Source organism: Mesoplodon bidens (genome assembly GCF_964165515.1).
Source record: "Mesoplodon bidens genome assembly, chromosome: 12".
NCBI classification, from domain to species: Eukaryota; Metazoa; Chordata; class Mammalia; order Artiodactyla; family Ziphiidae; genus Mesoplodon; species Mesoplodon bidens.
In genome coordinates this window covers 59397433-59410120 of record NC_138168.1, presented here as the reverse complement: position 1 = coordinate 59410120, position 12688 = coordinate 59397433, and the positions used below count along the sequence as shown (strand labels likewise).

At 36.6% G+C, this 12688-nt stretch overlaps 1 protein-coding gene across 1 annotated transcript in view; it reads left to right on the top strand.

Annotated features, from left to right (window-relative positions):
* THEMIS (thymocyte selection associated) overlaps nt 1-9092 on the top strand; it is a 174312-nt gene extending 165220 nt beyond the window's left edge. The window contains exon 6 of the mRNA XM_081251218.1: nt 8956-9092. Within this exon, the coding sequence (XP_081107344.1) occupies nt 8956-8987 (32 nt within the window). The 3' untranslated portion in view covers nt 8988-9092. The remainder of the gene's footprint in view (nt 1-8955) is intronic.
* Nucleotides 9093-12688: the final 3596 nt, after the last annotated feature.

Genomic DNA, 12688 nt, shown 5'->3' with positions numbered 1-12688 from the left:
TTTGTTATTGTAGGTCGTTTCCTTCTGTTGTGTTTCCTGCCCAGAGAAGTTCCTTTAGCATTTGTTGTAAAGCTGGTTTGGTGGTGCTGAATTCTCTTAGCTTTTGCTTGTCTGTAGAGGTTTTAATTTCTCTGTGGAACCTGAATGACATGCTTGCTGGGTAATCTTGGTTGTAGGTTTTTCCCTTTCATCACTTTAAATATGTCCTTCCACTCCCTTCTGGCTTGCAGAGTTTCTGCTGAAAGATTACCTGTTAACCTTATGGGGATTCCCTTGTATGTTATTTGTTGTTTTTCCCTTGCTGCTTTTAATATTTTTTTCTTTGTATTTAATTTTTGATAGTTTGATTAATATGTGCCTTGGCATGTTTCTCCTTGGATTTATCCTGTATGGGACTCTCTGCCCTTTCTGGACTTGACTATTTCCTTTCCTATATTAGGGAAGGAATATAGGAAATAATCTCTTCAAATATTTTCTCAGTCCCTTTCTTTTTCTCTTCTTCTTCTGGGACCCATACAATTCTTATGTTGGTGCGTTTAATGTTGTCTCAGAGGTCTATGAGACTATCCTCAATTCTTTCCATTCTTTTTTCTTTATTCTGCTTTGCGGTAGTTATCTCCACTATTTTACCTTCCAGGCCACTTATCCGTTCTTCTGCCTCAGTTATTCTGCTATTGATTCCTTCTAGAGAATTTTTACGTTCTCTTGTTGTGTTGTTCATCATTGTTTGTTTGCTCTTTAGTTCTTGTAGGTCCTTCTTAAACGTTTCTTGTATTTTCTCCATTCTGTTTCCAAGATTTTGCATCATCTTTACTATCATTACTCTGAATTCTTTTTCAGGTAGACTGCCTATTTCCTCTTCTTTTGTTTGGTCTGGTGGGTTTTTCCCTTGTTCCTTCATCTGCTGTGTGTTTCTCTGTCTTCTCATTTTGTTTAACTTACTGTGTTTGGGGTCTCCTTTTTGCAGGCTGCAGGTTCGTAGTTCCCATTGTTTTTGGTGTCTGCCCCCAGTGGCTAAAGTTGTTTCAGTGGGTTGTGTAGGCTTCCTGGTGGAGGCGACTAGTGCCTGTGTTCTGGTGAATGAGGCTGGATCTTGTCTTTCTGGTGAGCAGGACCACATCCGGTGGTGTGTTTTGGGATGTCTGTGACCTTTTTATGATTTTAGGCAGCCTCTCTGCTAATGGGTGGGGTTGTGTTCCTGTCTTGCTAGTTGTTTGGCATAGGGTGTCCAGCAGTGTAGCTTGCTGGTCGTTGCGTGGAGCTAGGTCTTAGTGCTGAGCTGGAGATCTGTGGGAGACCTTTTGCTGTTTGGTATTACGTGGAGCTGGGAGGTCTCTGGTGGACCAATGTCCTGAACTCATCTCTCCCACCTCAGAGGCACAGGCCTGACACCTGGCCAGAGCACCAAGACCCTGTCAGCCACACAGCTCAGAAGAAAAGTGAGAAAAAAAGAAAGAAAGAAAATAAATAAAAGAAAGTTATAAAAATAAAAATATTATTAAAAATAAAAGAATTAAAATATAATTTTAAAAAAAGGAAAGAAAGAAGAGAGCCACAAAACCAAAAAACAAATCCACCAATTATAACAAGCCGTAAAGACTATACTGAAAAAAAGAAAAAAGGACAGACAGAACCCTAGGACAAATGGTAAAAGCAAAGCTATAATGACAAAATCACACAAAGAATCATACACATACACACTCACAAAAAGAGAAAAAGGAAAAAAAATATATTTTGGGGGGCATTCTGAGGTCTTCTGCCAGCGTTCAGTGCATGTTCTGTAGGAGTTGTTCCACATGTAGATATATTTCTGATGTGTTTGTGGGCAGGAAGGTGATCTCCACGTCTTACTCCTCCGCCATCTTGAAGGTCTCTCCCAGGCTTCTTTTTAACGCTGGTTTAACTAGCACCTTGTCTAGGGCAGTGTTTAATAGCTTCTCCTGCTAAATTCTTCTATTTTTTCTGGTGATTCTCAGCTGAGTCAGATCCATTGCTCTTTCTGCTAGTGTTGGAGGATCTCCTGCAGAGGCAGGGGGTGGCTGTGGCTAACCACAGGGACAAGGGCACTCTCAATCTTAATGTTTAAACCTCAGATTTTCCTTTATGATGGGAAACAAAGCATAAGGCACTTCTCTATTAAAACTATTTTGAGAATTAGACAAGGTTCTATTTTAAAGACCTTGACTGAATGACTGAATATGTGTTATCAAGAGTTTGGTACTTTAGAAATAATAAAATATATCCTTGTTTCTCAATTTTAAAAAATGTGGACTTCAATAATTCACTGTTATTCTAGATAATGTGTAGTTCTAAGCACAATAATTACTTTTACTTCTAAGGACTAAATAAATCATTGTTTAAGACATTAGATAATTTCAAACTGGTAATCCTAAAATCTGGTATATCTTTTGTTCTTCTACTTTACATCAATGCAGATTTTTCATAATGTAAACAAAATAATGACACCAGTAGAATTTCCCTTACATTTCCAGGGAATACTGTTTTCAGTTTAGAAATACTGACAGCCTAAAGTAAAATGTTATAAGATTGCTCTTCACTTTATAGCAACCTATTTCCCTCCTTTTGGAAGGCTTAAATGTTTAAGAATATGCTGGAAGGAGAACCGCAGTCATTTAATTCTTTGAACAATTCTGAAATATCATTTCCTATTAGGCAGTTGTGTGAGTACTGACAGCCTTGCCCCTCTTCTTCCCGAGAGATTAATTTATTTCCTGCAGTGCTTGCTTTTCTTGGAAAATCTGACTCGTCAGCCTTCACCAATGGGAGATCTCATCAGCTGAATGTTAATTATAAAAGCAAAACAATATACCATATTGAAAGGGAAAAAAAATTCTCCAGGCAGTGCAACCTTTTTCTTTTCTTTTCTTTCCACTTCGTTCTCTCCTCAGTCTGTGGCTGGACAGGAACATTATCCCCTCGGGAAACATTCGGCGAGATGGTGGGGTTTAGAGGAAATGTGCAGGCTTTGCCACCAGACAGACCCAAGACCAAACTCTAATTCAAAGAATGTTGAATTTCTTTGGGATTTTGTTTCCTTATCTGTAAAATAAAGATAAAAATGCCTGCCTCGCATGAAATTCTATAATGAGGCTGGCACAGTGTAGACACTAGAAAATTATTCTTATCATTATTATAGCCTTCATTTAGCACCTACTGCATATTGATTGCTGTGGCATAATATTAACCATGTCTCATATTAGTTTATAAAGGAATCTATTAGAAATTTGAAGAAATATATCTTTCAGCTTTAGGAGTTAGGCATATGAGACCAAGACACCTTATTGAGATAGCCTAGTTGAAGTCTTGTCTTACTCTTCATTTCCTTTCTCTTCTCATTACTACTCATATTTTTCATAATGCTCGCTAGATACTTATGAACTTGTTTTTTTTCACCAATAAGTTCTTTAAAAACTTCAAAAGCTATTTTCTAATAGTTTTAGGTCTATCTATTCAGACTTGAAACTGCATTTGAGTTTATTAAAAATTATTTTCTCTAAAATAAAAAGTGTCAATTTCTGTTTGATCCAGTCTCAGAAGTAAAACTTTGGTGAGTTAAATCTTGAGACAAAGAAGGTTGTCAGCAAAGTAGAGATAAAGTTGAGAGATACCAAATGAAGAAACAAAATCAATTATTTTAAGCCCAGAATGATCGTTCTTTCAGTAGTATGATTAACAAGTCTGTTTAAGTAAATATCTTTTTTCTTATTTCTCCCATATGATTTTATGATTTGTGTGCAATACTAGAAAGAAAAGCAATTGAAGCATTAGATGATAAAACAGAAAAAGAGATGTCATGGTGTAAACCCATAACAACTGAGACCTGATACAGTGCTCCTACAGCAGACAGGAACTCTATGCATGGAGTGCAAATTACAATAGGTACTATTCTTTCACATGGCAAAATAATATTTTTCTTAAGACCAGTGACAGTATCTTAACTTGGGTAGAACAAGGGGTTGGATCGATATGGTGACCTCTGCCTTTCACCTTTATGGAGTCACATGCAAATCATTGATTGATCCTTTTTAATGGTAAATGCATTTTTTGAAACTGTAGAGTTTTCCTATAAATAATAAGCCTCTCCCCAATTTCCTAATTTTCCTTATTAATAACTTCTAATGTTATCATTTTAAATTTCCTTTCCCTTTTTTTTCCTAAACTTTTTTCTTATTGACAAGTGATAATCTTTTTTTTAATCCATTACTTCAGTCAATTCTGGTTCTTACTTCATTCATGAGACCCATCTTTATTTTGACCAATGAATTAAGCAAAGCAAAAAGGAACTGATGACTTTCAAAATTTATCTCAGTGAGTCTCTAAGTTCTTGTGCATAAAAAGTCATTTAATGAGTATGTTAAAAATACATATTCTTGGGATGTGCTCTCTAGAGTGGGGTTGGCAACCTCTGGTGGTGGGTCAAATCTGTCCCATTGCCTGTTATTGTACTCCCCCCAAGCTAAAAATATTTGTGTTTTTTTTTATTTTTAGAAAGTTGAAAAAAATATTTTCTGACACATGAAAATTATTTGAAATTCAAATTTCAATGTTTATATAAAGTTTGATTGGACCACAGCCATGCTTATTCATTTACACATTGCCTGTGGCTGCTTGTGTGCTGTATCAGCAGAACTGAGTAGTTTTAACAGAGACCATATGCAAAGCCTAAAATTTTTACTATCTGGCCCTCTAGAGGAAAAGTCTGCTAACCTCTGCTCTAGAGAATCTGATTCAGAAGTTCTGAGAAAGGAACTAGGAATTGCTTTCAACATGTTTTTTGGGTGACTGTGATAAAGGGATCTTTGACGACACTTTGAAAGGTAATGCAGTAGAAGAATTGTGAACAACCTGTCTCTTCTTCTCCCCTTCTCTTCATCACACCCACTCCATCAGCAAACCCTATTGGCTTTATCCTCAAACAGTATCTAGAATTTGTCTATTTTTTACCTGTTCACTGCTGTCAATCTAGTCCAAGCCATCATCATTTTTCATCTGGATTCTTGTTCTTGGCTTTCTAACCAGTCAATCTTCTTCTCCCCTTGCCTCAGTATTGTCCATTCTCAACATGACAGCCAGAGTGAATGTGTTAAAACCTTAGTCATGTCATGTAACTCTTTTCTTCAAAGTCCTCCAGTGGTCTCTCTACTTCTCTTTTCTCTCTATTCTAGCTACATTGGCTTCCCACTGTTCCTCAGAAACGCTAGGGGTGCTCCATCTTCAACACCAACACAGGCTATTTTCTCTAAGTGGTATAGTCTTCCCCCCAGAGATCTACATGGCTTTTATCTTTGTCTCATTTAGGTCTTTCCTTAGCCATTACCTTCTCCGCGATTCCTTCCATTCACACCTTATTTACAATTGTAATCTCTTTATCTGGGACTACCCATCTCCCTTATGCCAACTAACATGCTACATACACACTTTGTTTCTTTATTTTGACTGTGAGCCACTTTCCCCACATGAGGGCACCATGAGGACAGGAATTTTTATCCATTTGCTCTATCTTTAGCTTTAAAAGAGTTCCTGGCTTACTGTGGGTTCTCAATAAATATTTCTTGAATAGAGAAATGAACCCCAAACTCCCATTCTGTACTGGACAGATAATGTATGACACTTATCAAACATGCAAAAACAGCTGCCAGGAGTATAAATATACGAGTCATCTTTGAAAAATAATGTAATATCTTGTAACCACCACAGATGAGAAGAAGAATAAAGCAGCTATTAACTTGTATCATTTGTTTTTCAATCTCAACCAATAACTTAGTTACAAAAGATGCTAAGGGAGAGAAAGTAGAGGATGGGTACAAATATTAAAATGGGTACATGGATGAAAATTCAGTTGAAAATGTTTGGAAGAGATTTCAGGAAGTTTCACAAACAAGCTGCTTCCTAAAGCAGGTAGATGTGCTTACTGCAGGTTTTACTGTTCACCATCAGGTTGAGCAATTTGAGGACAGTGACACTCAAAAGTTCCCAAAAGGGAAAATGTAGGGTGTGACTCGCCTTGGTTCAAGTAGCTGTTTAGGAAACACCAGCTTTATAAGAGAATGTAAACCATTTTTATATATACCTGAACTGGATTCCTCAAAAATAAGATGAAATGGAGATTTTATTTGACTTAATACTCTCATTCAAAAAATTACTCATCTAATTTTATGGTATTTTTAAAGCTTCATTTTGTGGATTAAACAGTAGTCTGTTCTTACAAAGATATAGATTTTGACTATGGAAGGACATTTTTACTATCAAAGAATATATTTTAGAGAGAAAAACAAAACGAAACAAAATAAAACTTCATTCTGTATCTGTTCTTCTACGGATGAAGTATTTGGCTTGATCTCCAGGGAACTGAGTGTACATGATTCCATGTCCCTCAGTTAATATGATCATCTAAGTAACTATGAATATTCTAAAGTAATCAGTCAATATTCAATTCAAAGTAAGAAACATCACCTCCAAATTAAGTTTGTGACATTTCCAAAGGAGTGGTCGATGAATGCCAAAAGATTTGAGGGCTTTAAATCAATTTGAATTTTAAAACCTAAATAATTGTCAGAGAAATCAGTTCTTTCACATTTTGAGATTTCTTGAAAGTTAATGCAATAAAGAACAAAGTCTCTATGCAATGTGAAGTCAGCTTTGCCTACTTCAGCTGACCACTAAAGCACAGGCGTTATTTAGGGGATCCCTACCCTGGGTGGAAGATGGGGCTAGATCAGGCAGGGAGAGGCAACTTATAAGCTCCCTTCCAAAACTAAGATTGTTTAAATCCTATTATTTTATATTGAGATAATCTAATTATTCTACTCTCTCACCTCCCATTTTTCTGCTTAACCCTGTACTATCTTAAATCAGTTTATTGACAAGGGAGAGTGAGACTAATAACTGTCAAGATGACAGATTGAACTTTCAAACTACAGGCTTATAATAGTTTTATGTGAATATGAGCTAGTAATAGCAAGTAATATTTCTGTTGCACTTTATGTTTTACAGAGCATTTGCAGGTCCTTTATTTCATTTGATGTTTCCTCAACTCTATGATTCAGTTATTACTACCAAAACTCGTTCATTGGTAAGAAAATGGAATTCAGAGATTCCTCAAGACGCGCAGCGAGTGTGTTTTAGAATCAGGAGTCAGACGGAGTTCTTCAGATTGTTTCTCTGTACTACAATATATCTATTTCATTTGCCCTCCCCACCTCTCCCCTCAGGAAAAGCAACGCTGTGAGGGAAAAATTCGGTTGTTATCCCTTTATCCAGATAAAGGCGCAAAGATAGTAAATGGTAGAAGTGGGACTTAAATCTGGGCATACTGCCTAAAAATCCTGTGTTCTTTCAGCTGTAATATACATTCTACAGTGTGTAGTTTTATTGCTGTTTGTGATAAAAGAAAGACCTGAAAATCTAAAGGCAGCAGTTGGGGATAGTGGATGATGAGGAGAGAGAATGAAATCAAGGAAAGCATGGGATCCAGGCGATCTTCCTCTCATTGGACCCCACCTCCCAACCCCCAGCATCACTTAGCCCCGAGGGGAGATGTTGACAGAGGAAAGTAAATTCAGGCTGTTTAGGGGAATTAACATGATGTGCTGAGAAATTCTACTTCTTTCTGCTTTGACATCCCCTTTCTTCTTTCCCAGTTATTCTATGAGCTCCTCAGAGGTCACAAAACTGTATATTTTGTCTTTATATTTCACACATATAGTAAAAATAGCTAACAGTTGGTGAGACAGTAAACCTCTTTATTGTAAAATATAAAACTCTTTACATTTATTGACTCATTTAATCTTTGTCATAACCCTATAAAATAAGCATTATTATCCCTTCCCCCCTCTTGTTTTCAAAGATGAGGAAACAAGGTACGTAAAAGTTAGTTAACTTCCTTAAAGTTATATAGAGCCAGTGTGTAGTAGAAAAGGAAGGAAGAAAGAAGGAAGGAAGGAAGGGAAGAAGAGGAAGAGGGAGGAAAAGGGAGAGGAAGGGAGGAAGAAAAGAAGGAAGAAGAGGAGAAGGGAGGAAGGGAGGGAGGCAGGGAGGAAGTCATAGGCTAATGAGCGCTCAAGGGTGTGAGCTCAGAGGGTTCCTCTCCAGGTCCACGTGGCTAGCACTTAACATACCACTAGTACAATGAGGTGTGGGAGAGTGAAAGAAATGATCAGTCTTCTGTACCTCTTGACCATTATAGTTCATGCTATTAGGGTTCTTTTCTTAAACCACCCATGCTCCACAAAGCCATAATGGAAAGAAATGTCTGTCTTCCCTGAACACAGACAGAATTCCTCTCTGCCATGTAGCTTGCTTTCCTTGCAAGTGTGACATGATGTGTTAATGTCAAGTCTGTGTATATGTTCATTAGAAGCTAGAGATCGTACAACTTATGCTTGAGGCCTGTTGCTTTTCTTCAGTTTAACATTATAGGTACCCTTTTCTCCTCTGCCATCTTTAGAACTCCACTAGGTTTGTGCTCCATTCCATAGCCATTGTGTCACAGCTGAGGTAATGGGTCTGCAATCGACATTTTTTAGAACACAATCAAGCTCCAGCCTCTTACTAGCTGTGTGATTGCTCGGCAAGTCTCTTAACTACACCTCAAGTTCAGTTTTTTTACCTTACATTACCTAGAAAATAGAGTTTTTATAAAGATAAACTAAAATGCAAAGAAAAGAATTTTGTAAATGGAAAAACACTTTATAAATTTAAGGTATTATCTCACAGAAATATCTACTTTGTTTCTGAAGGGTTTGAATTAGTTCCTTGGGGTTTTTTTTGGTTTTTTGTTTTTTTTGGCTCTCTTATTTTGTTCTCAATTAGTTGTCAAAAAAAAAACATATATGCATGTGAGTTTCCTACAGACAGTGTTTGAAAGCAAGTAGTGTCTTTCCTATTTCTAATGCATATTTCTGATGGACCCCGCTTAATCTTTTTTTCTTACAGAAATCTTCAAAAATGAAAAACGTCAAAAATAATGAGATGTGACTGAAGCCACTTGGGCAGTGAACATAAATGTTGCAATGGAAAAGCAAGCCTAGCCTTCTAGCTGAAAAAAACAGCTATTTCCCAGTGGACCCCAGAAGAAACTTGACTGGCCACTGCAAAGGAGGAAACAACCTTAAAAGTTTTAACAGATAAAACTTAAAGAGCAACCTGTGATATGGAATTCACATAGTCTATTCTGCTGTGCCATAATCTATGTGCACTGTTTTATTGTTACTTAGGACATGTTTATTTAATGTGCACACTTTTTGTGGTTCTCATTCCCACTGCTGACAATTAAGCAATTGGAAATTAATTTTATATTTTAGTTTCCGAGTAAAACCAGTTGAAAATAAGATAAAAGCTCACCAAATATTTTCATTTTTCTCAATTTGTTTTACCTTTTTTTAGTGTTACCATCATTACTGTTAAAAATAACAAAAAATAATTAGATCTGAGAGTGATCTAAAATAATCAGGTTTCTTATCTGATTCCCTTGGAACTGTGGAAATGAGTTTGACTTCACATTTTCATTTTGTTTTAGAAATACATGGTGAATAAGTGTGTTTGAGACTTGACAGCCAAAGCCATTGTTAGTTACAGGAATTTTCCATTACTTTCTCCCCTGTCCTAATAACCAGAGTTCATTACTGCAATATCACCAAAGATCTGATAATATGCCTTATTATTTTATGTACTGTACACTAGATAACTCTTTAGATAAATGTTTATTAGGATAGTAGGAAAGCCATTTCATTTATTTATTATTTATGTATTAAGTATACAGGTACAACATTATTTTGCCTCTAACAAAATGAAGAGACAGAGAATTATATAGGAATTTAATTGCCAACTTTGGACTTGGTTCACAGGTTGTACTCTATACAAAAATTTAGGTAATCTCATATCATAATTATTTTACATTATGTATAGAAATTATTCATTGGTTTAGTACTAAAGAGTTTCTGAAGATAACAAATCATGAAAAATAACTTTTCAACAGAAAAAAATTACAGTTAGAAATCTTTCATACAATGTTTATATTCTGATTTAGCTTACTTTTTGTATCTTTTTTTTCTTCCTTTTTCAGTGGAAATGAACCCTGATTTCCAATACCCTAAGGATTATTTAAGGATTTGATGTGGTAATGTATTGTTATTTATGATTTCTAAAATTTTCTAAGATGGTTTAACTTTTATCTATTTTGCTTGTTTGTGCCCATAAGAACAAGAACTTTTAAAAGTTTATGTCTCCATATTTGATTATTGAAGTCCACTGAGAATCCTTTCTCAACAACCTTGGCAAACTCATAGAACTCATTGGCCAGTTTGTTATTTTTCAAATAATAATGAAAGGCTAGTATTTTTATTTGGTATATGAGAACAATCAAATCTGTGCTTTTAGTAGGTACAGTTCTTTGATTAGAAAATCAAGAGGGGCTTCCCTGGTGGCGCAGTGGTTGAGAGTCCGCCTGCCGATGCAGGGACATGAGTTCGTGCCCCGGTCCGGGAAGATCCCACATGCCATGGGGTGGCTGGGCCCGTGAGCCATGGCCGCTGAGCCTGCACATCCGGAGCCTGTGCTCCGCAACGGGAGAGGCCCCAACAGTGAGAGGCCCGCCTGCAGGAAAAAAAAAAAAAAAAAAGATCAAGAGAATGTATGTCTTAGTTTGGTCGTAAATCATCAAGAGCTTTCTAGTGGAAATTATATATAACATTTCTAACAATGTAAGTCCTTTTATGTACTGTGCTTCCAGCTCTCTTGAATTTGAAAGGTATAATAAACTTCATGTTCATCTATGGAAGATTTTGGGAGGTTGAAAATAAATTTTCTTTCCCGTGTGTGTATGTTCTCTGTCACGTTTAATAACTATCTTCCTGTAACAGCTAAGATATTCTTTAACTAGGATTGAAATGAATTCTTAACTATTAAGGAAGAGGCTACCTGTGTTGAAGCCAGGAGAAGAGGCCTCTTTACCTCCTCACCCTGTTCCCTGCAGCCAGGGACCTATAGTGCTGAGCACAATGACCAGATTTCACAGGATGATGGGGCTGCATAGCTAGATGCCAAGACCTCCAGTGATCAATGCTGCCCTCTTCCTAACTGAATCAAACAGTTTGGGGAAGGGGATGGAAAGGGAGTGAGAAATGAAGAAAGGAGTGTTCTTTGAGGTATGTTTGGCTCTTATAACCAAGACTTTAATATAAAAAGTTTTTGTTTTAAGATCAAAGTCAACATTAATGAAACTTCTGGATGTTTATCCAAAGTCTTAAGTTACAAGTTACTTCTAAAAGGAAAAGGGTATGTAAAATTCCTGGGAGGAAGAGTCAGAATTAGGATCTGAATATATCCTGATAGGCTGGAATACTAAAAACTGAGTCTAACAGAATGAAAGTACTCTTTTGATTTTACCATCAAAACATTTGCACAGTTTTACCACTTTTTACTGCTTTCTACTGGGCTACCAGTGTGACCCATGTTCAGTCATCTCTTCCTGGGTTTCTGCAGTAACCCTGTAACCATTCTCCCCATTCCTGCTCTTGCTACCAATCAGTTTATTTTCAACACAGTAGTCAGAAAGATCAATTAAAACATATATTATTTCACACCACTGTTGCTTCCCATCTCACTCAGAGTAGAAGCCAAAATTCCTAACGTGATCTACAAAGCCCTACAGGATCTGTTCCTGTTACTTCTCTGACCTCTTATCACCTTTCTCAACGTGCGAAAGTCATGCTGGCCTCCTCACTGTTCATCAGACAGGACAGGACGGTCTTGCCTCCAGGCCTTTGCCTTTGGTTTCTCTCCACCAGGAAAAGCTTTTTGCTCAAATATCTACACAGGTCAGTCCCTCACTTCATTCAGGTTTCATACAAATACCTGCCCTGACCACACTACCTCAAACTGGGACCCCAACCCCACCTGGTTCTTCCTACTTATTACTCTTTACTAAGCTAAGCAAACTTGGTCCTGGGTAAGCCTAATGTGTCTTGTATATTGATTGACAATCTGAAACTGAAACTTATTCTAATGGTCTTGTCCTTGTAAGAATACAAAATAAACATAAAAATATTAGAAAAGAAGTAATAATTTTAAAATGTTTAAGCACAACAGAAGAAAAAATTGTGGGGATAGTAGTTCTTAAGTCATCACCCAGAATGCAGCAAAAAAAGACGATGGGAAGTATGAAAGAGATGTTAAAAGACAGATCAGTTTAAGAAGGCATAATATTTGTTTAATTAGAGTTAGAGCAAGAGAAATTGGGAGACTGGTGCAAGGCTGAGGTGAGGCAATATTCAAAGAGATGATACCAGAGAACTTTCTAGAATTAATAAATGATACCAACTCTCAGATTTAAAAAATACAGAATATCTCAAGAAGGATAAAAAACTAATTTCCCAACACATCATATAGTAGTGAAATTTGAGAAGATGTCTACAAAGATAAGGCTGGGACATCATCTGGGGCAACAGTAAACTTTACCAAGACCAAGACAGAAGCCAGAAGCCAGGGTACTGGGGGAAGCACTCTTAAGAACTGTGAAACAACATAATTAAAAAAAAATAAGAATAAAAGACCTTTACAGGTTAACAAAAACAGAGAAGACTTATAATCAATTGAATTATCAGCACAAGACTGTATAAAGGATGTACTCTAAGAAAGAAAATAAATCCAGAAATAAAGATCTGAGAAT